The sequence below is a fragment of the Xyrauchen texanus genome, chromosome 38 (genome assembly GCF_025860055.1).
Source record: "Xyrauchen texanus isolate HMW12.3.18 chromosome 38, RBS_HiC_50CHRs, whole genome shotgun sequence".
NCBI lineage: Eukaryota > Metazoa > Chordata > Actinopteri > Cypriniformes > Catostomidae > Xyrauchen > Xyrauchen texanus.
The window spans coordinates 22295120-22321811 of record NC_068313.1 but is presented as its reverse complement, the minus strand read 5'-3'; the positions used below and the strand labels follow the sequence as shown (position 1 = coordinate 22321811).

The 26692-nt window shown below is 40.0% G+C and overlaps 1 protein-coding gene across 2 annotated transcripts in view; it reads left to right on the top strand.

Annotated features, from left to right (window-relative positions):
- Positions 1-26512, top strand: part of LOC127632186 (vacuolar protein sorting-associated protein 53 homolog) — a 29948-nt gene extending 3436 nt beyond the window's left edge. The window contains exons 1-19 of one of the 2 annotated variants that reach the window (XM_052110779.1): positions 2668-2712; positions 5343-5429; positions 5728-5843; positions 6651-6770; positions 9139-9217; positions 9345-9488; positions 10844-10986; positions 11689-11830; positions 11984-12082; positions 16325-16419; positions 17818-18060; positions 18710-18857; positions 18954-19036; positions 19620-19698; positions 19840-19988; positions 20104-20173; positions 20306-20443; positions 24118-24222; positions 24729-26512. In XM_052110779.1, coding sequence (XP_051966739.1) covers positions 2680-2712; positions 5343-5429; positions 5728-5843; positions 6651-6770; positions 9139-9217; positions 9345-9488; positions 10844-10986; positions 11689-11830; positions 11984-12082; positions 16325-16419; positions 17818-18060; positions 18710-18857; positions 18954-19036; positions 19620-19698; positions 19840-19988; positions 20104-20173; positions 20306-20443; positions 24118-24222; positions 24729-24902 — 2247 coding nt within the window. In that variant the 5' untranslated portion in view covers positions 2668-2679 and the 3' untranslated portion in view covers positions 24903-26512. Of the gene's footprint in view, positions 1-2667; positions 2713-5342; positions 5430-5727; positions 5844-6650; positions 6771-9138; positions 9218-9344; positions 9489-10843; positions 10987-11688; positions 11831-11983; positions 12083-16324; positions 16420-17817; positions 18061-18709; positions 18858-18953; positions 19037-19619; positions 19699-19839; positions 19989-20103; positions 20174-20305; positions 20444-24117; positions 24223-24728 lie in introns of those variants that run through there. The other variant, XM_052110778.1, reaches the window with a different exon arrangement.
- The last annotated feature ends 180 nt before the right edge of the window (positions 26513-26692 follow it).

The following is a 26692-nucleotide window of genomic DNA, read 5'->3' as shown; positions in this document are numbered from 1 at the left end:
AGGTGAAATGTGACCCTAGATTGAGATGTAAAACAGAGGATGGATGGATGTGACTGTGGCTGCGACCTATGAGTGGGTTCAGCTGATCCTGAGTTACCAAGTATGTGCTGACTGCTTGTGGAAAGAACTTTTGTCTGAACCAAAGAGTTCTAATTTACCATTAGAGCTATATTTTAGCATCACCATGCATCCTTAAGGCAGCATTCGGAAGTACCCCCCAAAAGGATCCGAGTCGCATTTGCTACTACTAAGGTTGGGTTGGGTGGTATGGTTATAGTTAGGGTTAAGGGTAGGGTTAAGTTTAGGGTCAGGTGAAACATGCTTTTTGGCACCATATGCTGTAGTTCCGGGTGACGCTACCAGCAGGGGCTAGGGGTTTATGCTAACCAGCCAATTCTCGACCTCCTAGTCTGAATGGATCATCATTAAACAGAGGGCCATGATTCTCACAGCCTGTAACCTTCTGAGATGTTTCCACAGAGAAGAGGAAAATCCATTCAGCAGATGGAACTGTTGGGAGGTGTGGATTAAACATGTAGCTTGAGGCTGGGAGTTATGGTGGAGATGGCAGGAGAGTACTGGAAAGACCCACTGCAGCTTTTTTTTTCTTGTTTTTTTGTTTTGTTTAGTCTGTGCGGTATTTATCAGTGAGATGGAGACATCCGCGTCTGGAACAGGGTCTCTGGGGTCTGCTTGATGACATTTCTAGCTGTGTGGAGGAGGTGGAAGGATGTGTGTGTTTTAAGAGAGTATTTTTAGGCTCTCCCCCATGATATAGAAAATCCCAAAGTTGAATTGGACATTTCAGTAAGTCTTATTGGATATGCTGTTTGATATTTGGATGTAGCCGGGGTTCTGATATAAGTAGTGTCTGAGGAAGTCACGCCACAGATATTTACCCTGTTTCAAAATCCATAGGCCATAAACTCCTTTCTGGCTTCGTTATCGTCTGTCTGGATTCACTCTTTGGCTGGAATTGTCAGCTGTAGTGCTAAGGGTAGATGCCGTATTGAATTGTTTGTGATTGAAAACGAGTATGGCTGCGTAAAAATATTGATTTTCGGATGAATTGCGATCTTCATTTGAACGATCCCGATATCTATTCTTTCAATCCCTAGAAAATGTTTTGGTTGTGTTGGTAATTATATCGGTTTTAAATAAATAGAAATTGAACTGCATAGTTTTTTGGCCCTGTTTATTTTCGTAATGTACCAAGTTAGAAGGTTATACACAAATTAATCAGAATCAAATCAAGAGCTTTTGAATCCGAAACTAATCAAATTGAGAAATCAATAAAAAAAAAAAAACTCTGAAAACAAGACTGTGTGGTACAGATGTACAGTGTTCAAAGGGTTTAAGATCGTTCAGCAAACAAAATATTAAAAATATGTAATTCCAAAAGAAATCCAGTAAACAAAACATTTCAGAAAACCCAGGTTGTGATAATTAGGTGTGATTTTAAACATTAAGATAGTTCAAACATTGATAGACAGCAGGGTCAATGCCATACTTTTGAAGTCAGAAGTTTACATACACCTTAGCCAAATACATTTAAACTCAGTTTTCCACAATTCCTGACATTTAATCATAGAAAACATTCCCTGTCTTGGGTCAGTTTGGATTGCTACTTTATTTTAAGAATGTGAAATATCAGAATAATAGTAGAGAGAATTATTTATTTCAGCGTTTATTTCTTTCATCACATTCCCGGTGGGTCAGAAGTTAACACACACTTTGTTAGTACTTGGTAGCATTGCCTTTAAATTGTTTGTACAAATGTTTTGGGTAGCCTTCCACAAGCTTCTCACAATAAGTTGCTGGAAGTTTGGCCCATTCCTCCAGATAGAACTGGTGTAACTGAGTCAGTTTTGTAGGCGTTCTTGCTTGCACATGCTTTTTCAGTTCTGCCCACAAATTTTCTATCGGATTGAGTCCAGGGCTTTGTGATGGCCACTCCAGTAGCTTGACTTTGTTGTACTTAAGCCATTTTGCCACAACCTTGGAAGTATGCTTGGGGTCATTGTCCATTTGCAACCAAGCTTTAACTTCCTGTCTTGAGATGTTGCTTCAATATATCCACATAATTTTCCTTCCTCATAATGCCATCTATTTTATGAAGTGCACCAGTCCCTCCTGCAGCAAAGAACCTCCAACAACATGCTTCACGGTTGGGATGGTGTTCTTCGGCATGCAATCCTCACCCTTTTTCCTCCAAACATAACAATGGTCATTACTGCCAGGTCAGACCATCAGACCAGAGGACATTTCTCCAAAAAGTCAGATCTTTGTCCCCATGTGCACTTGCAAACTGTAGTCTGGATTTTTTTATGCTGTATTGAAGCAGTGTCTTCTTCCTTGCTGAGCAGCCTTTCAGGTTATGTCGATATATGACTCATTTTACTGTGGATATTGATACTTGTCTACCTGTTTCCTCCAGCATCTTCACAAGATAATTTACTGTTGTTCTGGGATTAATTTGCACTTTTCGCACCAAACTACATTCATCTCTAGGAGACAGAATGGGTCTCCTTTCTGTGATGGCTGCATGGTACCATGTTGTTTTACTTGCGTACTATTGTTTATACAGATGAACGTGGTACCTTCAGATGTTTGGAAATTGCTCTCAAGGATGAACCAGACATTTTTCCAAGGTCTTGGCTGATTTCATTTGATTTTCCCATGATGTCAAGCAAAGAGGCACTGAGTTTGAAGGTAGGCCTTAAAATACATCCACAGGTACACCTCCAATTCAGTACACCACCTATAAGAAGCTGATTGTCTAAAGGCTTGACATCATTTTCTGGAATTTTCCAAGCTGCTTAAAGGCACAGTTAACTTGGTGTATGTAAACTTGGTGTGGTTAGAAAATGGGATTTAATGACTTCAACCTAAGTGTATGTAAACTTCTGACTTCAACTGTATGTAAAGTATACAGTATGTCTCACCTCGCAATAATGTATATTATTTTTCTGCTTAAAGTTCCATATAAAAAGTTTGCCATTTTGTACTCTCAGATGGCTCATTCAGTTGAGAGATTTTTTTAGCTGTCAGGGATCCAGTTTGGATCAGGATGTCCCATGTAGTTTTTGGCATCTGCAGCTGCTTATTAGGAATGCCGAGAAGATGCCTTCCCAAGAATGTGGTATAAATATTTAATGTAAACACAGGATGGAAAGTTTACTGCATGTGTGGTTTTCTATCAGTCAACCTGACCGGCACTTGATTTAAAACCCAGTATTTAAGCTTAAAAGGGGGCAACCAGGCTCTTTACTTCATTATCTCTCCAGCCCTCTAGGGAATAATTACATCCAGGATAATCAGTTGGATAATCAGCAATTGTGCATGCGTGGAATGCTTTATATGATTGACATCGTAATCTTTAAGGGAAACAATCATACGGTTTCATTCCGGCCTGTCAGTAGCCATTAAGCTATCCTAATAATCGACATGTTTTCCTTCTGCCTCTTTGCAATGCTCCTACATAGTCTTTACATGAGTCAATACACTACAGTAAATCTAGCAGGCATCACAGCATGTATGTAGTCCTATAGTCTGTGGTCTGCCTAAACCATCTGGGGGGAAAACATCCCCAAACTGCAAACAGAGTCCACATGCATAGCAGCTGCTCTCCTTCCTGCCAGAGTAAAATAAACCTCTCTGTCTCTCTTCCGATCAGCGGCAAAGTATTTCTGAGTTAAGTAGGAAATTCCAGGGAGTTGCCTTCATCAAGCAGTCCATCTTTAAAACCTCAGGAGATCCACTCTGGAAGACTTCCTCTCATTCACTACTACAATGCAGTCCATTTCAGCTGGAAGATAGTCACATGATCATGTGTTCTTCTCTGGCAGATCATTGTTGAAGATTCAATGAAAATAAAAATGCAGCTTTTAATCCAAGAGTGTTAGCTTTGAGGGCATCTGTGTGCTAGTGTTCTCCTTAATGGTGACTAAATTTGTTTCACTTGAACATTAATAATTTACTAGCCAATATACACAGTGTATAGTAAGAAAAGTATCCCTATTGATGACTCATCGTGCACTACATAGATTTCTGTCCAATCAAATGCTCTCTAGAATGAGAAATTCCCTCCCCTAATACTACCTGCAACAAACTACCAAGTAGCAAATCATGGTTCATGACTACCCTAATTAGCCTGTTATCTATTACATTTACATTTATGCATTTGGCAGACGCTTTTATCCAAAGCGACTTACAGAGCCCTTATTACAGGGACAATCCCCCCGGAGCAACCTGGAGTTAATTGCCTTGCTCAAGGACACAATGGTGGTGGCTGTGGGGATCGAACCAGCGACCTTCTGATTACCAGTTATGTGCTTTAGACCACTACACCACCACCACTCCACTCCAGGTTTGTTAAATAAAAACTTCAAAATATTCCAACTTTCTGTTACAATACAAAAAACTTCAACACACAAAAGTAAATGGCACTCATCATGTGATTTCTTGGTGTTTTTTTAGACCTAAAATGTAGGGCTTTACTTCAGAGCAGTGAAAGTCTACAGTAGACTTGAACTTGGTCCTGTCTTGCAATGCTGCAATTTGAAGAATGTTTTCTCAGAAAGGTGGATGCATCGCTCTCAACACAGTGTGTGTGAGTGACTCAGAAAGTGGCTCTGTGTTTTTGAGGAGGCTTATAAAAGTGGTAAATTCCAGGGGGCAACTGGTGCCGGCTGTTAGCATTCCTTTTGGTTGTGAAGGAGAGAAGCAAGAGGGACCAAAGAGGACAAACTTTCTCCACTCTCAGTCCAGACACCTCTCTCTAAATACATTGGCAGCAGCCAGTATTCCCACTCACCCAATGCTGCAGCTGCTCTTAAAGGAAGTTCTCCATGGTAGTAATTATACATTGTCAGTCTAACACTGTGGCTGCAGTAGGAGGTGTACCACTGTCCTCTGTCAGTGACTCTCCAGTTGAGTGGCTGGGAAGGTCAGAGCCCATTATGGCCAACCCAGGATCCTTTCGATGTGGTGGTATCAGGTGGAGCAACATGTGGAAAAACATTTGGAAACATGCTAATTAAATCTTCATCTCATATCAATCTTGGATCCGCATTGTATTTTCATATTAAATATTAGTTCAATAATTAATTGCTTTTCATGTGGCTCAGAGATTTAGAATGAGAGTCTGTTTTTCAAATCACCTCTTTGAAAGGGGTGAAACCAACCCAAAACAAACTCAACTTAAGCTTGTGAACTTCAGGTTGCTGTTGAAGCAGTTTCACACACTAAACTCTGAAAACATTGAACCGACGGCTAGGTTGTAAGAATAAACTACTGCCGTGCTATTTGGGTCATTGTAGATCTTTTGTCTCCTCTTCTAGGCACTGGAGGAGGCACAGAAAGCCATCCAGCAACTCTTTGGCAAAATCAAAGACATCAAAGACAAAGCAGAGAAATCTGAGCAAATGGTGAGTAAAAATAAGCCCTCCAGACAGGAACATAGTCATTTAAGGCTTGAAAGTCAACCCAGAGTAAATGGTCAACCCCCACTCACCCACCCCCGACAGGCTGGGTAACTAAGGTAGAATAAACTGTGACATCCTTTGTTTTTGACCACAATACTCTGAACGAGCCCAAGGTAATCCACTAGCCATCTGTGAGTGTAATCAGTGCAGGTCAGAGGAAGGGCAGAGGAACAATAGCTCTGTCCCTCTGCTGAATATGGTGGACCAATCTAAACGTATCTAAAATGTTACTCTCCTTCAGGTGAAAGAGATCACACGGGACATCAAGCAGTTGGACCATGCGAAACGGCACCTGACGACTTCTATAACCACCCTCAATCACCTGCACATGCTGGCTGGTGGTGTGGACTCTCTTGAGTATGTTCATATAATATGAATATAGGATATCTTCTGGAGAACATGGCTTATTGTAGTCATGTAACCTCATAAGCAGCATTCTAGACTGTTTTTGAGGAGTGCACATGTGTGTAAACAGACAGGATAACAAACATCAGTCTGAACTTTGTTGAAAATTCGTCCTTAATTCATCAAAGTTCTCCTTCTGTTCGATCCTACGGTTGTTCTGGCTGGTCATGTTAACCTTCAGATATTCTAAATGTGACTTAAATCATTAGGCCTTTGTTCTGCTAATCTAACATCATTCTTGTTCATATAAAATGTCCAAACAAATGCATGCAGTTATAGTCTCCAGTTACCTATATCAGTTTTCGTAAGGAGGGGGATTTGGGCTAGTGATAATTACGAGTGGCTAGTGACTTTGGAACACCACTAACCACAGTGGCTGGTTAGCCAGAAAGTTAATGTTAAGCCCTGCGCATATATACAGGACTGTGCAGAAGTTTTAGCCACATTATATTTTTCAAAAAGCATTTGTCTTAAAAAAACAGACAAATGCTTTTTGATTTATTTTTTTTTACATCTATATTTTGGTTTTAGTGTATCAGTAGGAAATAACAATTTTAGATTTCAAGATTTCCTTTGCAAATAGAATTGAATAGAAGAACAAGAAGCCTTACAATAGATGCTATGGCCACCCCAGTTTATCAGCATATCATGTAATTAATTTGATTTACATTTGAATTCGATTGACAGCTTTAGTAATCACACATGAAGTTTTAGATTGTGTTTATTATTTTAAAAGCTTGTCTGATTGTACCTTTGCAGAGCTATGACTCGAAAGAGGCAGTATGGGGAGGTGGCCAATCTCCTTCAGGGTGTGGTCAATGTGCTTGAGCATTTCCAGAAGTACATGGGCATTCCACAGATACGCCAACTCTCAGAGAGGTAAGGACAAATTTATACACTCTACTCCTACTCAACTAACGACACTAACTCACACACGGTTTGTTTTATGACATAAATCCCTGTTTTAATTCAGTGTTACTCAAGGTCTGGATCCTTTTCATGTTTACAAAGGATGCAGCCCAGGAAGGAAATCTGCTCCACAGTGTCTCTTTATTTAAAATGTTTCCACTTTGGTCTTTCCTTTCTCTCTTTGACTGGGTGGTGCTGTCCCTGTCCCCTGCAGGCATAGAGAATGCGCCTTTTGTTAGGAAAGAAACAAGCCTCTAGTCCTTGTGATTCTGCACTTCCTTTTGCCTGTTTATATTGGATGCTCTGGTAAAGCATATGGCAAGGAAGGGTGTGTTTGATGTGGAACAACGATTCCCCTGATTGTTTATCTGAAAAAAAGCATGTATCCATGGTTCCTTTTCATTGCCCCTTATGTCAGACCTTTAATAGCCTTTCTCTTTAGTACTCAAAGGGATAATTCACCCAAAAATGAATAATTTATTATAATTTACTTAACCTTTTGTCATTTCAAACTTGAATAACATTTCTTTCATCTATGGAACACAAAATATGTTTGACAGGATGACAGCCTCGGTCACCACTTTCATTGCATCATTTTGCCATGGAAAAATAATCAAGAGGTTGTGCACATCCACAACACAAGCTGGGCTTATGTTTTATTTTATTTTAACAATTGTCAAAAGAATAGGTAGATGTCCGCACACTGAAATTAAAGCTCCAAACGTTATTACAAAAAGGCAACGTTTGGACCAGTCAGGTCTTCATCAGGCACAATCTCAATGTTAAATGAAACAGCTTTTATGCACACAGGTGATGACATTATCGACTGCTTAGCTGCCCACAGGAAGTCTTGTGACAAGTGGAAATACAAATATTTTTATAAATGATCAATTTATCAATATATCTTTATTCCACACATAACATTTGCAAAGACACATCTTTATTTTGACACATATTATGTAAACTGTAAACTTTACAAACTACATATATATTTAGCCCTTGTTGTGGCATTGTATTTAAAGTATAAATCCAAAAACATTGCCTTGTCAATATAGTTTTTCCCATACAATTCTGCCTAAAATCCTCTTTTGTGTTCCTAAAGAGAAAGTTGTATGGGTTTGAAACCTCATTAAAATGTTTGGGTGAACTATCGCTTTTGAGAACTCTCATAGACTGCCCTCATATGTTTAAGCAGCGTCCTTAAATAATGAAGAGAATTTGTTTGGTTAAACATGCATTCACAGATCAAGTGGTTCAAGCAAATACAGTGTTTTGCTAAAACAGCATTTTTGTGTGCCAAAGTACATCCGTGCTTTCTGACCACTGCATGACTGTTTTTTTGAGGTCTAGAAAAGATTAGAGTTGATGAGGGTGGGGATCAGGCCTCAGATATTTTAAATGTAAATAATGATAGTCAAGTCAAGTCAATTTTATTTGTATAGCGCCTTTCACAACACACATCGTTTCAAAGCAGCTTTTGGTGCACAATAAGATCTTGCTTGTCTTAAACTACACAAGTTCAACACATGTAAAGGGGAGAAAATGGTCATGTGATATATGTTGTGATGGTAATGTCTAATTGGATGTTTGTGAGGTAAATGTTATTTTAAGCCATATGTGGAGAAAGCAAGATGTTTTCATTCTGATCCGAACTGTCCCTAAATTGAGATGTCTGGTTGCTTGAAAGGTGTGGCAAAGATGTTTAATCAGGGGCAACAGCTGAAGATATGCTTCCGATCAGACAGTGTTGGAATCTTAAAGGAGTTAATGGAGGTGGGTGAACAGATTGGCAGATTTTTCCACGTTGAAGACTGGTGGCTGACTGGGAAGCACATGTGTCTCCCTCTCTCCTTCACTCTCTTATTCTCTCTCTCCTTCTGAGTGTGTTGTTGTTTACTTTTTGATGGCACTGGCATGGAGTCTGGTTATGCCAACAACTAAGTAATAAAAAGATCATCTTCTAGTCATCACTTTGTGATTCATTCAGAGCATTTGGATGAAAATGGGCTTAGTGGTTGGAATTGGGCTCCAGAGTAGCACTTGGCACCATTAATTAATTGAATTTGAATTGACATTTTATTTCTCTCAAGTCCATGCTGATCTCGCCAATTAAATGCAGTTGTTTTAAGATCTGTCAAAGTTTCGAAGGGTTCCAGGTACCAGTCCTTCACCTTGCCCCAATAGAGTGGGGTGCATTAGAAGTAGCACCATAGGGTAGACCCTTTTATTGCTTTTTATGACTGGATGTCAGTGAATTTCATTCCAAGCCCACTGGGTGTCTTTTAAAGCCATTCCAAGCATGCTAGTTGTCTCACCCATATGTTTTCCTCCTCCTCAGAGTTAAAGCAGCACAGAACGAGCTTGGAACGCAGATATTGGCTGACTTTGAGGAGACTTTTCCCGCCCAGGGATCAAAGGTACACCCTCTCAAAGATGAGAAGAACATATTTCTAATCAACTCTTAATAATAATGCATAGTTAGTTTCACTTGAGATTCTGTGACTAAATTAAACGGATGAAAGACATTTGGTTTGTTATTTACAGAAATCTGGAGGTCCTAGCATCGTTCTCCGAGACGCTTGCTTGGTGGCAAATGTCCTGGATCCTCGTATTAAGCAGGAGATCATTAAAAAGTTCATCAGGCAACACCTCTCAGAATACCTTGTGCTCTTCCAAGAGAACCAGGATGTGAGTGTGACTTGTTACCACTGACCCTGACTTGTGCAGTTGAAGACCGATGTTTACCTACACCTTAGCCGAATACATTTAAACTCACAATTCCTGACATTTAATCATAGAAAACATTCCCTGTCTTGGGTCAGTTAGGATCACTTCTATATTTTAAGAATGTGAAATGTCAGAATAATAGTAGAGAGAATTATTTCTTTCTTTCATCACATTCCCAGTGGGTCAGAAGTTTACATACACGTTGTTAGTATTTGGTAGCACTACCTTTAAATTGTTTAACTTGGGTCAAATGCTTTGGGTAGCCTTCCACAAGCTTCTCACAATACGTTGCTGGAATTTTGGCCCGTTCCTGTGTAACTGAGTCAGGTTTTTAGGTCTCCTTGCTCGCACACGTTTTTTCCTTCCTCATGATGTAATTTTGTGAAGAGCACCAGTCCCTCCTGCAGAAAAGCACCCCCACAACATGATGATGCCACCCCCATGTTTTACAGTTGGGATGGTGTTCTTTGGCTTGCAAGCCTCACCCCGTTTTCCTCCAAACATAATGATGGTCATTATGGCCAAACTGATACATTATTGTTTTTCAGACAAGAGGACATTTATCTAAAAAGTAAGATCATTGTCCCCATGTGCACTTGCTAATTGTATTCTGGCTTTTTTTAATGGTGGTTTTGGAGCAGTGTCTTCCATGCTGAGCAGCCTTTCAGATTATATCGATTATAGGACTTGTTTTTACTGTGGATATAGATACTTGTATACCTGTTTGCTTCAGCATCTTCACAAGGTCCTTTGCTGTTGTTCTGGGATTGATTTGCACTTTCCGCACCAAACTACATTCATCTCTAGGAGACAGAATGTGTCTCCTGAGAATGCTTTTTTTTTTTCTGAGGTCTTGACTGATTTCTTTTTGATTTCTTTTTGATTTTCACATGATGTCAAGCAAAGAGGCACTGAGTTTGAAGCTAGGCATTAAAATATATCCACAGGTACACCTCCAATTCAGTACACCTATCAGAAGTTAATTGTCTAAAGGCTTAACATGATTTTCTGGAATTTTCCAAGCTGCTTATAGGCACTGTTAACTGTATTGTGATATAGTCAATTAAAAGTGAAACAATCTCCCTGTAAACAATTTTGGAAAAATTACTCATGTCAAGTAATGTCCTGAACGACTTGCCAAAACTATAATTTGCTAATATTAAATCTGTGGAGTGGTTAAAAAATTAGTTTTAATGACTTCAACCTAAGTGTATGTAAACTTCTGATATCAACTGTATGTACATGTTTACACATTGGCATGTTGAAAGTGTGCTGTATCATCACCCTCATGGTCTGTTTTGCTGTTCTGAATACAGGTGGCGTGGCTCGATAAGATAGACAGGCGTTATGCGTGGATCAAGCGTCAGCTAGTGGACTATGAAGAGAAGTTTGGCCGCATGTTCCCTGAGGAGTGGTGTATGACCGAACACATTGCGGTAGAATTCTGTCACATCACCAGGTACAATCACAGCAACTCACACTAATGTTTTGCCATTGGAATTACTGTCCCAGATTAGTAAAATAATTTATATCTTTGTCAAATTAGTAATGACTAAGCATCAAATTAAGTTGCATGCTCAGATTTTTATGAAAATTCCAAGTTTGGACATCTGCATTTTACGGTTAATTTAGACTGTAATAATACACTTGTCTAGACTTTAGACAACTCACAACTATGAAATAGTTTAGTAATAGACTAAATCATGTACATTATGACATAAATGATTGGATGGAGAGGAACTGTTACATGTCTGGTATTTCAGCAGCAGAATTGACAGAGTTTGAAGTAAGCTGTATGTGAGTGTTTTCTATTGTCAGTTTCTTATCAAGGGAGTCATTACAAAACTCTCAATGCACAGAAAGAACGTTTGAGGTCTGTTGTAATCCGATCTTAAATGTTTCTCTTTTTTGGCAAATCTTTGTTAGAATGGATTCACCACACCAACATCTTCTGCCTATTTAGGGTTTTTGTTTTGCACTTTTTCATGCTGACTTATCTGGATCTATCCTTTGAATACAACAGTGGTCCACTTTAACAGCCAAACCAGGCATTTTACATGCTGGCCCATAAAAGCATTGACCTGAAGCCTTAGTCCTACTTGGCATGTTAGGTTTCGCTCACTATCGTCTGTCTAATGTTGGTGTTTTGTTTGCTCATCAGAACCGAGCTAGCTAAGCTGATGCGAAACCGCGCCAGGGAGATCGAGGTCAAACTTTTGCTCTTTGCTATTCAGAGGACCACTAATTTTGAGGGGCTGCTGGTTAAGCGCTTCTCAGGCTACACCTTGAACAACGGACCCGGGGTGAGACCATAACCCATGCTTGTTCTTTGTTTTGGACCATGCTGGTTTGAGGGCGAGCACAAAAGTGTTTTACTAGGGCGTGACTGCACTGGTAATCTGGTTTGTTTGGTTTAAACTATTAAACAATGTGATGTTTCTTCTTTGCTTTTGCAGCAGAAAAAACCTGAGACACCCCTAGAACCCACTAACCCCTTTCTGGAGGACGAGTCTGGAGAGGACAACATGTCAGAAAAAGATGAAGATTTGGATCGAGTGAGACTACTTATCATTCAGACTTGTTCAGTGTTTGTTTTTAAAAGTTGCACAATAATGCAGCTTTGTTTCCAATTTCAGGACTGAAATAGACAAGTGGAAAGAGTTTAGTTCTCTGCATTTAAAGCAGGGGTTTTCAAAGTGTTAAATTGTTAGCACCCCACAAAATTTACAAGACTGCGCCCACATTTTTTGCGGATTTATATACACTACTGTTCAAAAGATTGGGGTCACTTGCCTGAAATGTTTCTCATGATCTTAAAAACCTTTTGATCTGAAGGCATGTGGTTAAATGTTTGAAATTAGTTTTGTAGACAAAAATATAATTGTCAACATATAAACGTATTTAAAAAAAAAAACTTTTTGAAATCGGACCGAATAATTAAGAAAAGCATCCAGCATATATATATATTGGAACTCCTTCAATACTATATAAAAAACATCTGTAAAGGACTCCACATCAGAAGGGAAGGAGGACACAGGTAATCTGGCTTTTCCAGACTCGGGTAAGGCTTATAATCGGCCACTTCAAAGCTTTACAACTTCACAAACTCAACAGTTTCAGAGGCGCATAGGCACTCAAACTCATCAGCTTCACGAACATAAACACATCAGCTTCACGAACATAAACACATCAGCTTCACGAACATAAACGCATCAGCTTCACGAACATAAACGCATCAGCTTCACGAACATAAACGCATCAGCTTCACGAACATAAACGCATCAGCTTCCACGAGCACCATAGGCTCCCTTGTGCCAGACTCTCTCTGCTGGTGGCATTGCCTTCATATGCCACTCTCCCCATGCTCACTGGAATTAGAGACCGGTGTTAGACATAATGTAGCTCAGGTGTAAGCACCCTTACCGCTTTCCCTCTCTCCAGACGGACGCTCGACCATGAAATCCCCTTCGGGAAATTCCCTGAGGATGGGAGGGGCCACAGCCTCTCCCACCCTCACGTCATCCTGATGTGGGGCTGACGAAGATGTCCCCAGCTCCACCTGCCCTGCCAGAGCATCGCACATTTCACATCTCGTTGTTTTTGCACAGGACCCATCCCTGCACATTCCCTTTAATACATTTCTAAATTCAGGCTAATTAGTCCCCATAATCAGCGGCTGGGGGGATTAACTGCGGCCTCCACTCTGTTTTGTTCCCCGGAATTTAATCACAAGGGCCACCACAGGGTAGTTGTGAATATACCCATGCACACACTTCACTCTCACCATTTTAGCTGTGCCCAAATCCTCGTGTTAAACCAAGCATTGGTGGGTAGTGGTTTGATTACAATCCTTGTCCACCAATGCTTGGTGAGTACCCCCCTTGACACTTACCGGTATACGGTACGCTCTGGCCCAGTCGGGGGCAGCCTGCGGAGTGTCGGGACCCAGACAACTGTCCCCAGCTCCATCACATGGCATTGATCCCAGAAGTGTCCCGGATCCCCGCAACTCCAGCAGGCTGGCCCAGGCTCCATGCCCTCACCTGTATCAGTGGACACTTCCACCTGAGGGGGAGAACGGCAGGGCACTGTAGATGCTGGTGGGGGTGTAAACCCCTGGGCTCAGGGAACTGGCCTTGGTTGCAGGGCTCCTCACCTCCGCGGGGCAGGAACAGGCTCTGGAGATAGAGCAGAGTGAGAGAGGAGGAGAGAGAGAGTAGGAGGGCTCTTCCATCGGGTAGACCGCCATATGGACAGCTTCCTCTAGCGACGCCGTGCGGTGGCACTGAACCCACTCCGCCATTCATTTGGCAGCCGATGGATTAGCTGCTCCAGCTGGTCGATCACTCCCACAAAGTTGCGATTCCCCCACTAGCTGCCAATTCCTGGTTGTGTCTCGGAGCTGTTGGGAGAAAGCAAACTGGCGGCCGGTCCTCTCCAGATTAATGGATCAAAAAAGCTGGCAGTACTGCTTTGGACTGCGGCCAACCCGCTGCCTGATGGACTTAAAGTCTTCATAAGCCAGGAGGTTAGCCTCTCACCGGACGGACGCTTGACCACTATATAACATCATTTTGATTTTTTTTTTGTCACAACATAATTCCCATATTTCTGTTTCTATTATTCCATAGTTGTGATAACTTTACTATTATTCTGAAATTGTGAAAATTATTATTATTCACTGCTCTTCACTTTTTCCACATTTGATTATGTTACAGCCTTATTCCAAAATGGATTATATTCATTATTTTCCTCAAAATTCTACAAACAATACTTTTATTAAAAATAAAATAAAAAACAAAAACAAAAAAAATCACATGTACATAAGTATTCACAGCCTTGGCTCAATACTTTGTTGAAGCACTTTTGGCACCAATTACAGCCTCAAGTCTTTTGGTGTATGATGCAACAAGCTTGGCACACCTATTTTTGGGCAGTTTCTCCCATTCTTCTTTGCAGGACCTCTCAAGCTCCATCAGGTTCCTGCCGCTGAAAAACATCCCCACAGCGTGATGCTGCCACGACCATGCTTCACTGTAGGGATGGTATTGGCCAGGTGATGAGCGGTGCCTGGTTTCCTCCAGACATGATGCTTGCCATTCAGGCCAAAAAGTTCTATCTTTGTTTCATCAGACCAGAGAATTTTGTTTCTCATGCTCTGAGAGTCCTTCAGGTGACTTTTACTGAGGAGAGGCTTCCATCTGGCCACTCTACCATACAGACCTGATTTGTGGAGTGCTGCAGAGATGGTTGTTCTTCTGGAAGGTTCTCCTCTCTCCAAAGAGAAACGCTGGAGCTCTGTCAGAGTGACCATCGGATTCTTGGTCACCTCCCTGACTAAGGCCCTTCTCCCCTGATCGCTCAGTTTGGCCGGGCAGCCAGCTCTAGGAAGAGTCCTGGTGGTTCCAAACTTACAGATGATAGAGGCCACTGTGCTCATTGGAACCTTCTATGCTGCAGACATTTTTCTGTGCCTTGATATAATCCTGTCTCAGAGGTCTACAGACAATTCCTTGGACTTCATGGCTTGGTTTGTGCTCTGACATGCACTGTTAACTGTGGGACCTTATATAGACAGGAGTGTGCCTTTCCAATCATGTCCAATAACTGAATTTACCACAGGTGGACTCCAATCAAGTTGTAGAAACATCTCAAGGATGATCAGTGGAAACAGGATGCACCTGAGCTCAATTTTGAGTGTCATGGCAAAGGCTGTGAATACTTATGAATGTTTTTTTTTTTAATACATTTGCAAAGATTTCAAACAAACTTCTTTCACATTGTCATTATAGTGTGTTCTTTGCAGAATTTTGAGGAAAATAATGAATTTAACCAATTTTGGAAAAAGGCTGTAACATGACAAAATGTGGAAAAAGTGAAGCGCTGTGAATACTTTCCGGATGCACTGTACATACAAAAATGTGGATAGTGTTTCACTTTAAAGCTTCCAAAAGAAGAGAAAAACTAGTCCATTTGACTCATGCATCAAATTCCAAGTCTTCTGAAGGAATGCAATTAGGTTTTGGTAAGAAACAATGTGAAATGTAAGTAATTCTTAATTGAAAATCTTGACATCTGCTGCATGTTCATGCAGGATGTTAAAAAAACCAAAGCAAGTTCTTGCATGAACATGCATTCCACTGTGAACAAGTTTCTCTCATCCAGTCATAAACATGCAACGAACTTCAAGATTTTCAATGAATTTTAATTTTTGGGGGATCTATTCCTTTAAGTTTAGCAGTGTAGGGAAACTCCTTTGCAGCTCATGACCCCATTTCTACCATATGCCGTCTACCCCACCCATTGTCTGATCTTGATAACGCATTTGGTAATGTTCCAATGTGCAAATTACATTTCTGTCTAATGTTGTTTGATTTGACATGCGTTTGAACTCCGGCCAGGGTTAGACGCATATTCACTCTAATTGACGTGTTATGAAAACAGTCAAGGCTTGATGTGCTTAGATCTCTTTATTTGTGAGTATATTTATAAAACTCTTTAAAGTATACACTATTATGACAGCTTGGCTCTTTCTTTGATCCTTTATTTATTCCACACAGATTTTTTTCTTTTATCTTTATATTTCTGAAGATGTTCTCAATATCAGGTGTTGTAAGAAAGTTTCTGGTGATTTGGGTTCGTCAGCAGTTCACCGTTATCACAGTGTTGCTTATATTGCAGTGTTTTTGCAATAAAATTTCCTTCCACTTTCCCCGTCACACTGATGATGTCACTGTACCACATGAAAAGGAACCTCTTAAGAAATCCCTGATTGAACAATGTTTTGCTGTTCACAGCCAAAGAAGCCCAAGGTTCCGGACAACCCATTCCGTGGCATTGTGTCCAAGTGCTTTGAGCCTCACCTCTACGTTTACATCGAATCACAGGATAAGTGAGTAAAATTGGCTGGAACATAATGAATGTCTCGTGAAAAAATAAGTCACACAGGAAGAAGTGCATTAATTTTAAAGTAACCCTGCTGCTAGAGTTTTGATTTAGCTCAACAGATCTAAGTGTATAAAGACACCATGAAATCAAAATTAAGCCTTTGTGGGTTTTTTGTCAATGTGTGTTTATTTGCTAGTATACAATTAAATTGATTTACGCAATAAATCTTTGTCTTATGATAAAACGGACAAAATATATTGATGACTTGTGTTGCACTACACATATTTTTGTCCAATCAAATGCTTTCTATAATGAGAATATCCCTCCCCCTTCATCTGACCAGCAAGTAACAAATTATGGTTCATGGCTCTGACATAATAGAAGTAATGTCAGCAACTGGACCTGTCAAGTAATTTCTTGGGGTCTTTTAATGGCCCTCACCAACCCCTACTTCAGAAACTCAGGGATACTAATGCTTGGATACACTTGGTATGTTAGCCTCCCTTTCCAGTGCCCCCTTTTCAGTAGTTCCCGTGGTTCTGTGTATCTCCACCTTGCCACTGTGAAATTATTCCCATTAGCTGTTAACCAAAATGCTGTAGACAACCTTAAAAGCCGCTGCCTTCTTTACACATCCTTCTTTTCTGTCTTGCTTTTCTTGTTACCTCTTTCATTTTTTCTCCCAAGCCTTGCTCTCTCTCCCACTGGGCTACCAAGAAAAGGGCTCCTTGTGTTGGCCCTTCTCTGGTCCATGTAACACTGCTGGCACTGCCAGAGTGATATTTCCATCAACAATGGCTTGCATTATACCACTCCAGACTGACCTGTCTGACATGAGTGTTCACATTCTTTTCTTGGGGTTAGCATCTATCTGATTACTCAGTGAGAAGACAGATGGACTAGTTAATGTGTCCTTATAATATATCTGCTATTCAAAGCATGTTAAACACCATTTTATGATTCCAGTCTCATTCAGACATATGGTATTATTACACATTTCTCTGGAATACTTCCGATTAGTCAAATGAGGCATTCTGCAGTTGATGACCAGTAAACAGTATACTTAATTGTTGTCCCAAACAACTGATTTCTTCCATTGCTGTGCTAGATTTATTTGTTCTCCTATAATTAAAGGTATAGTTAACCAAAACCTTTAAATTCTAGACAATATAGGGATGAGTAAATGATTACAAAATTTGTATTTGTGGGGTAAACTATTCCTTTAACTTCAACAAAAAAATCTATATTTAATGTTCATGTATTTATTTATTTAAGAAGTACTGTGTAATGCAGTCAGTCGGCCATAGTCGCAAATAAGCCTCTTTTTCTTGGTTTCCAGTTTTGACACTTGATGTTTATGTGTTGACAACCCGATCACTAATGATTTTGTTCCTTGTCTTAGGAATCTCGGAGAGCTGATTGACCGCTTTGTTGCTGATTTCCGGGCTCAAGGTCCTCTTAAATCGGGCACTGATGAGGGTGGTGCTGTGCTACCCAGCTGTGCAGATCTCTTTGTGTATTACAAGAAGTGCATGGTCCAGTGCTCGCAACTTAGCACCGGAGAACCCATGATTGCACTGACCACCATCTTCCAGAAGTATCTGCGCGAGTATGCTTGGAAGATCTTGTCTGGGAACCTGCCCAAGTGAGTTGAGAACTGCGGCGAACCCCCTGACTATATCTCACATGGCTTTTCTCTGTATAGCCCTTGTTATGTTGGATTTTTGGTAGTTCATCCAAAAATTTAAATTCATGTTTATTTCCAAACCTTTATGCCTTTCTTTATTTCATAGAACACAAAAGGAGATGTTAGGCAGAGTGGGAGACTCCGCCGCCATTCATTTTCATTGCATCTTTATTCTAAACAGTGAAATTGAAGGGTGACTGAGGGTGATTGAAGGGTGGCTAAAATTATGCCTTACATCTCCTTTTGTGTTCCATGGAAGAAAGAAAGTCATACAGGTTTGAAACAACATTGGAACAACATAATTTTTAGTTTTGGCTGAACTATACTGTGGTGATGCTGGAGAGGAAAAGCAGTGGTCGCATTTGTGGGGTATCTCTCTACTGTTCTTCAAAGGAAGAAAAATCCCCACCCATCGCCTTTATGTGGTTTACCCCATATTGTATTTGGGAGTATAAAAAAGGGGCTTTGTTTTGGAGAGCTGTCTTGTGGATTTCATGTAAACTTTTTTGTGTTTCTTTCAGCGGGGTATGTGGTGGAGGGCCAGTGAGTGAGTTAGGATGCTTTGGTAACCATGTTGTGTGTGTGTTTTGTGCATGATCGCATGTAGAACCAGCACCAATAGCGGTGGTCTGACCATCAGCAGTCTGCTTAAGGAGAAAGAGGGATCAGAAGTGGCCAAGTTCACAACAGAAGAGCTCTGTCTTATCTGCAGCATCCTCAGCACAGCCGAATACTGCCTGGCTACCACACAGCAGGTTCCCAGAATTACACACCTTAAATGCATCACTCATAATGTATCTCACAAATCTATAAATTTTTCAATTGTACGATGTTCTGTGTCTTGTTCACAGCTGGAGGAGAAACTCAAAGAGAAGGTGGACAAGTCTCTAATGGAGAGAATCAACTTAACTGGAGAGATGGACACCTTTAGCACGTAAATATCAGTCACACCTTAAAAACCCCATTGAATCGCTTGACAAGCGCCACTTTCTTGTGCTGACATGTTTTTGAGTGAAACTGAAACTTTGGGCAGGGACGTATTGAAAGGATTTTCCTCTTTTATTTATTTTTTTATTTATTTTTTTGCCAATAGGCATATGTTTCGTCACAGCCATGAACCACGATTTGCTATACGTTAGTAGGTGACAGGATGTATTAGTTGGAGGTACATTCACATTCTAGGCAGCATTTGATTGGACTAAAATCTATGTAGTGCCAGATGGGTCGTCAAAATTAAAGTCTATTTTCCCAGTAGACCAAGACTGTAAAATTTGAATGCATGTTTGTGCTAAAAGTTAAATTTGTCAACTTTTGTCAGGAAAATACTAGAATATTGTTGGCTTCAAAGCTACAAGACATTAACCAAAACCCACAAACTCCCAATTTGATTTGATGAGGTCTTTAATCATGAACTAACTTGACCCTCATGGATAAGTAAAAACATATTTGCTGAAAGTAATTAGTTTTTTTAAGACTGGTCTGCTTGTAATTTAACCATGACACACTCTGTTTGGCAGGGTTATCTCCAATAGTATTCAGCTCTTGGTTCAGGACCTGGATGCTGCATGTGACCCAGCACTCACAGCTTTGAGCAAGGTACCCTACGTAAACTTTAAAACTGCCCAGAAAAAACTGTAATTGTTTGAGAGTGTGACTTTTAAAATAAGTGTACTTTTAACCAGATCAGTGTTTTTTTAGCCTTGAACGTGATTTTGTGTGTGGTGTACATTTGTACAGATGCCGTGGCAGAGTGTGGAACATGTGGGAGACCAAAGCCCGTATGTGACCTCTGTAATCATGCACATCAAACAGAATGTGCCCATTATCAGAGACAACCTGGCCTCCACACGCAAATACTTCACCCAGTTCTGCATCAAGTTCACCAAGTCAGCACTACAGCAATCACTCAAACCACCCAAAGGCTCTTTTCTAACCCAGTGTTTTCATACTTCTGATTTGAACCCACAACTGACTGTTTTATTTTAATCTGTTTTATTTCAGCTCATTCATTCCAAAGTTTATCAATCACCTCTTCAGGTGTAAGCCCATCAGCATGGTTGGAGCAGAGCAAGTAGGTGTAGATACAGACTGGAAACTGGGTTTTACAGACCTGACCTTATATGACTAGAGTAACTCCAGTAAACTTTGTTTCAAGTTGTGTATTAAAGATTAAATTCAAATATGTCTTTCTTTTCCTGAATAGCTTTTACTGGACACACATTCGCTCAAGACAGTTCTGCTAGACCTCCCTTCCATTGGCTCTCAGGTGGTCCGTAAAGCCCCAGCAAGCTACACCAAAATAGTTGTTAAAGGAATGACTCGAGCTGAGATGATCCTCAAGGTGGGAACCTCTTGCATTGATTCACAGCCCTTTGAGAATTTACTCAACTTTCACCAGATTTTATTTTAACCAGGCTTCCTCATTGAGAAGCTCAATACAGGAAAGTCTTTAATGATCAGCTGCTCATAAAGCTCAGCATGGCGCAACGCTCGTTTGGAGTTATTTCCCAAGTTGTGCACTGGTGCATCTGGTTTAAAGAGCTCTATCTAAGAGACAGGAAGTGCTCACATGCCTTGGCTTTCCTGCCTGGAGCCTGTGTGCTGCTAAGGGAAGAATTTTCTAACGAAATTTGTGTTCATTAAGGCACAAATAATGAAATTAAAAGGGTCAAATACACAAAACATTAATTAAACACTGTTTCAAAAGTATAGCCACAATACTTAAACATAAAACATGTCTCTAGTGTGATTAACTAGAGTTTACTAACCCCGTCTGTGCAAAGTTTTCCAGTATTTTACCTTTGTTGTCATGACGATGTAAAGCTGGTAATCCATGTAGGCCTAAATCTCAATAACTTTTGCTCAATATAAAGGATACCAAAAGAGAGTTGAGATGACTTTGAGTGTACAGGTTTTCATCATTTTCTTTTTTTTGAACAAGCTGTCACGTTATTCTGTCCTTGATCAGACGTACAGAGAATATGTGATGGAATATGTTTGTCTAAACAAACAGCTTCTTCATTGGTTGGAGTGCTAGTGTAGAAGAATTGCGGCCAAAAAAACATGCTTGCTCCGGGCCGTTTATGGACTGTGGTCCGTTCTGATGCATTATTTCGATAACATTATGGTGTTAAATGCAAAAGTCAATTTTATTTGTAAATGACCTCTGTTATGATTGGCTAATGTCCTGTACTGCTCAATTCACACAAGTCAGGCCAAGGTGCTGAATACTGAATAGCTGTTGATATGAAAATGTGGGTGGTCATGTGCTTTTGGTTGTGACATTGAAAACATGATTTTTGAATAAATCGTTTTTGCAGTCCAAAGCCAGGATATGTTTTGTTTTTCCACGTGCCATTACATCTTGTGCTCAGTCAGGCGTTATAGCCTTTCAAAGTACTCTATTTTAACCACATGTTACCGGACATGTTCGACACAAGCCCAACTGCTTTGTGATTCTTTTTAGTACTCCACACACATGAATTTAAGGCACACACAGATAAATGCAGATACACAAGGCTGAAAAAAATGGGCTGAGCATAGACAGTCCACGCAGGCTGTGCTGATGACAAAATTTGCATCATGCACACTGCACAAGATGTAGAAGGATGCGGAAAACTGAAGTATACTTTAGCCTTAAGTTTTATTAAATGGTCTGGGTGGAATGCGGAGGGATATTTGCATTTTCAATGTTCTCTTTTATTTCAAAAGTGTGAGGAATGTCCTGGGGCCAGATTCACAAAAATCGTATGTTCCTAAGTGCAAAAGAGAAAGGAAAAAAGAGAACTTTCTTAACTTTTTCCTTTAATTACAAATTAAGAAGAAAATGGTTGTGAAGAATAATTTAGAATTTATTAATAATTTATGAAAGAAAGTTTCATGAATCTGGCCTATTTTTCATGATGCATCCCTTTAATTTTATGGGTAGACAGATGCCCTCATTGCATAGTTGAGCTTTGTATTGTAGAGTGGAATAGACGATGGCTTGTGCCTCAGTTAATCTTCCTCTCCCTGATTCCCCAGCCCACCTTCTTCCCCCTGACCCCTATCTCCAGCCCTACCCTTGCTCCCCAGGCTTTTATGAGGCACTCTGGGGCTTTCCTGCTCCTGGTCTTTTAGCTGCCTGGAATTCAGCCTTAATCCACCTAATGTTCAAACCGGGATCAGCTCTAATTATGCAAGATCATGCAAAGGCCATTTACAACAAGAAAAAGCACACTATAGGAAAATTGTGGCCAGTCTGTATCACCTCACGAGACAAAGATGACCTGATTAAAGAGTTTGACAACACAATGGTAGAGATGTGCTGATGGATACCAAATATTGGTATAGGCCTATAATATTAGCCAATTGTTTAAGAACATCCCATGATTATTTCCTGTCAAATGTGTGCAAAAAAAAAAACAACATATCTAACTCATACTTTTTGAGAAAGAAAATATCTCTTGTGTGGAATTACATAGAATTAGGTGACAATGAAAGCTGTTTTGATTTATAAGCTTTGCACTGCTAGAATTTCATATTTCACTGCTACTATTTCATAAGGTGGAACTACCGGTAAAATCATTTAACACAGCTTATTTGATTTCTCACTTTTGAAGTTGTGTAATTAATTAACAGTGATTTGAAACAAGAAAGCATACAAAAAGAAGAACCACCAAACTACTGGTACTGGCAGATGTTCTTATATCTAAATAAATGGATATCCGTATCGGCACACAAATTTTGTATCTGTGCATCCGTACACTATGAAAATGTATTTGATTAACACATGACCAGAGATGTAGAATGTGTTTATATGCATTCCCTTTACTCATGGACAGTGGAAGGTCTGTATAACATAAAGGTTGATCTCGACATGCATACAGTGGGTCTTTAAAATCTGGTTGGCATTTAATGATTGGCTTTGTAGGGCTCCAGGTGCCTCTCAGGTAATTACTTCCATCTTTATCAGCATTGTGCTGTGGAGTTCTTGGGAGAGCAGTTCAGAGAAGTAGACCAACCATACTTAGCCTTAGCATCAAGGGTTCTGTCACCATGTGGTCTTCAAAAGCCAAGTGAATCAGTGGTGGTTATTTTTTGTATTATACATGGAACAATAGCATAGTCATTTACCACTGCAATCTTGCTTAGTCATTGTTTTTTTTTAATCGTTGATGAGTTACACCAGTAAAGTGTGGCATCTGTTAAGCAGTTTATGGGTGAAATACGACCTTCATTGCTGGTAGTGGCTAAGGCTTGGCTGTCCACTTGATGCTCATTACCGAGTAAATGTGGAGAGTAATCTGTTAAAGATGTCTTTTTACTTTATTTCCTTTGCTGGGAATGGGTTCCTGCCCATCCTAGGGCCCAAACCTCAGAGACATGTGAAGTTGAAAGAGGTAGTGCTAGCCAAGCATGCAGCAGCCTGTGAGACGTGGCTATTTTCCACAGTCTCGCTTTTGCCTAACCCCCCTCCCCATTGTGGCTCGTTTTAGAATAGAAAAGTCAGACTTTCTCCCCCTATTCTGGCCCCTGCAGGTATAGAGAGCAAAAATAAAGGAAACAATAATGGGTACTCTATAAAGCGGAAGTGTTGGGGGTGCTGTTTAAAATGGACCCATATCTGTCAACCATGTGTTCCTCTGCCCTGTTACAAATCTAAATAATCACAAGCTATCCAGTAAATCAATTTTTTCTCCCAGCCTTGGAGGGAAAAGAAACTGATTCACAATGCAGGCCTGTGCACCATTTAACCTCTTTTTACTACTCATTTGAGACTCTCTCATTATACTGAAATAAATGACTAGTGAGGCTAATTCAGCTTCATTCAAGCATGGAGTAATTGCGTTGTTAAATGTGAGCCTAAAATAGACGCTTCAAGTTTTTGTCTTTGTGTTGAGCCTTTGCCATCTCCTCGCCAAGTTATGTTGTCTCTTGCCCCCACAGGTGGGCTTGTGAGGAAATATTTAGATGTTGAGTTAATTTGAAGAGCCCAGATGTAGTTTAGCTGACTTGTTTTTCTTCACCTCTCAGGTGGTCATGGCCCCTCATGAGCCATCAGTGGTCTTCGTGGACAACTACATCAAGCTGCTAGCTGACAGCAACCCTGAGACTTTTCAGAAGATTCTAGATATGAAGGTGAGTCTGTTTAATGTTTTATTCACATCAGGCAAATGTACAATATCTTCCTCACATCTTTTAAGTTACAGGTTTTAGAGAAGGTGGAAAACAGACTATTCTTCATGGTATATCACCACCAATAAAACAGGGCTCCCACAGTCATCGAAATCCTGAAAATGGCAGGGAATTTTAGGCCATGTTCACACTAATCCGTTTTCGTGTGACACATTGATTTTGTTATGTTTACATCTCTCATCCACACTGGACTGGCATTTTCCTCCACTGAAGCGTTCTGAGACATTCGAAAATGCTCCTCTAATGGCATACTTTTTAAAACAATGATGTTAGGAAACTGAAAACAAAGGGTTTCAGGATGAATCAAACTGATTTTTAAAAATCCTTATCCAGAAATCACAAATGGCTGGAAAGATCATGGAAATTCAGTGGTAAAAAAGTGTGGGAACTCTGACAATTGCAAACAAACTTTCTCGTATCTCACTCTCTCTCTCTGCATCTATCCATAGGGCCTGAAACGGAGTGAGCAGAGCTCTATGCTGGAACTTTTCAGGCAGAGGTTGCCCACTCCCCCCTCAGGACCAGATGGCAGCCCAGCATTATCTTTCTGTGCCCCCACCCCTGAACAAGAGTCCTCCCGCATCCGCAAACTTGAAAAACTCATCAAAAAACGAATTCAATAAATTCACCATAAGCTTCATTCACATAAATATACTAGTTTGAATACTAGTTCTCTGGCATGCATTCTTTTGCATATTCTGCTGTTAAAACATCAAGGCTTGAGAACAAGTCTACACTTAGTTTTATCATGCTGAAAATGAGGTGTAAATAGTGCTTATATGTCTCCTCTTTGTATTTATATTGTCCTTCAGATAATCGGTGTCCAGTCATGTTTTAACTTGAATGTTTTCATGACTTTACTGTTAGCCTTAAGTCTTTAAAATTCCTTAAACTGCAACACATTACGGGCATGAATGAGTAATTTTACTGTTCCCTGCCTTTTTGCTCCACTTTATAACACTAAAACAAAAGCCTCTTACAGTGTATGTCATTTACTTTGCACATTTCTCTGAAATATGTTTGCACTTAAAGCAAAATAGAGGGCAGTGTGGCTCAGAGAAGTAACCTGTTGCTATTCTGGCACAAAGTCTTCTAGCCTGGGATTTCCAAATTAAAATGATTTAAAGCCAACGCGTTCATAATTGTCCCCACTCTATAGCTGTAAATGACTGTGTAGAACTTGGCTTTTGCTTTGGGTAAAGGTGCCTGTGGAGTGGAAGGCTCAGTGGGCATGTGGGATGGGAATTCACATATAACAAGGTCTCTGGGTTGGAGTTTCTGGAACTCAAGGTTTCCTGTCTCCCACTGAAATGACAAATCCGTTCTTTTGCCATTTAAAATACTTTTCCAGCTTGGGGTGAACAGAAAGGAATACGTGCATTGAAGAGTTTTAACCCTCCAGGAGCTGTAAGGAAGAAATATTTACCTCTTGCGCTTTCCCAATGTAGTGATATTTTCCCTACGTACAATAACTATAGTTCAAAAAAAGATTATTGGGATGCAGAAATATTAGTGTTTGCATTCTTTTCCTTTATGTCGGGGAGGAGAACATCCAGCCTCAGGGCAGTATAAGGCCTGCAAGACCATTTTACCCGGTCTGCTGGGCCTTTCGAGGAATAATTTGAAAAGCAAAAAATGCCCTTGAATCCATTTATTGAAATAAAAATAATCCAAAATAATTTTTAATAATAACGCTATTTATTATATAATAGAAAGTCCTTTCTTTCTTGGTGTGTGAACACGTAACTGAATAAGTATGTTAATTTCAACCCACAATCAGAAATTGCAAGCAATTTTATGGTCTACAAATAATTTTGATTATTTATTAAATTACCCTTGGTAAGAAAAATGTTCCCCACCATTAAATAATTTACTTTAGAAAAGAAGTTTTTGTCAGGTGTTTGACATTTTATTTATTTTTTCCCCCCATAATGTATTATGGAGTTTATGTACTGTAGTCTTGGTTTCTTTTCTGCACATGGCTTTGTATTTGTTCACAGATCCCAACAGCAGTGCTTATCAAAGCCAAAACTGTGTAATGAAGGTGAGGTTTATACATGTTAAGAATGGGTTAATTAAATACTTCTGCTCTCATTGATTTATACTGTCGACTGCTAATGTAAACATTACTGCTGTCTGATATCAATTTTGATGCGATCATGTCAAAATACATTTCTTTTTATATTAAACTGCTTATGTATATTTTAAGAGCTTGTGAATAAAAGTCTGTTGTATCTTGGCTTTTGGGTTGACTGATATTGTTCTTGTCATTTGAGTTCCACATCTGTCTGGTTTTAAACTTGACTTGATTATAAGCTTGATATTAAACTTGGACACTCTCTAAAGGGAGGGCCTTGGACTTTCTCTAATTGGCACTCCAATCAGCAGTGGGAGGCCGTTTTAAAGGCGTCTC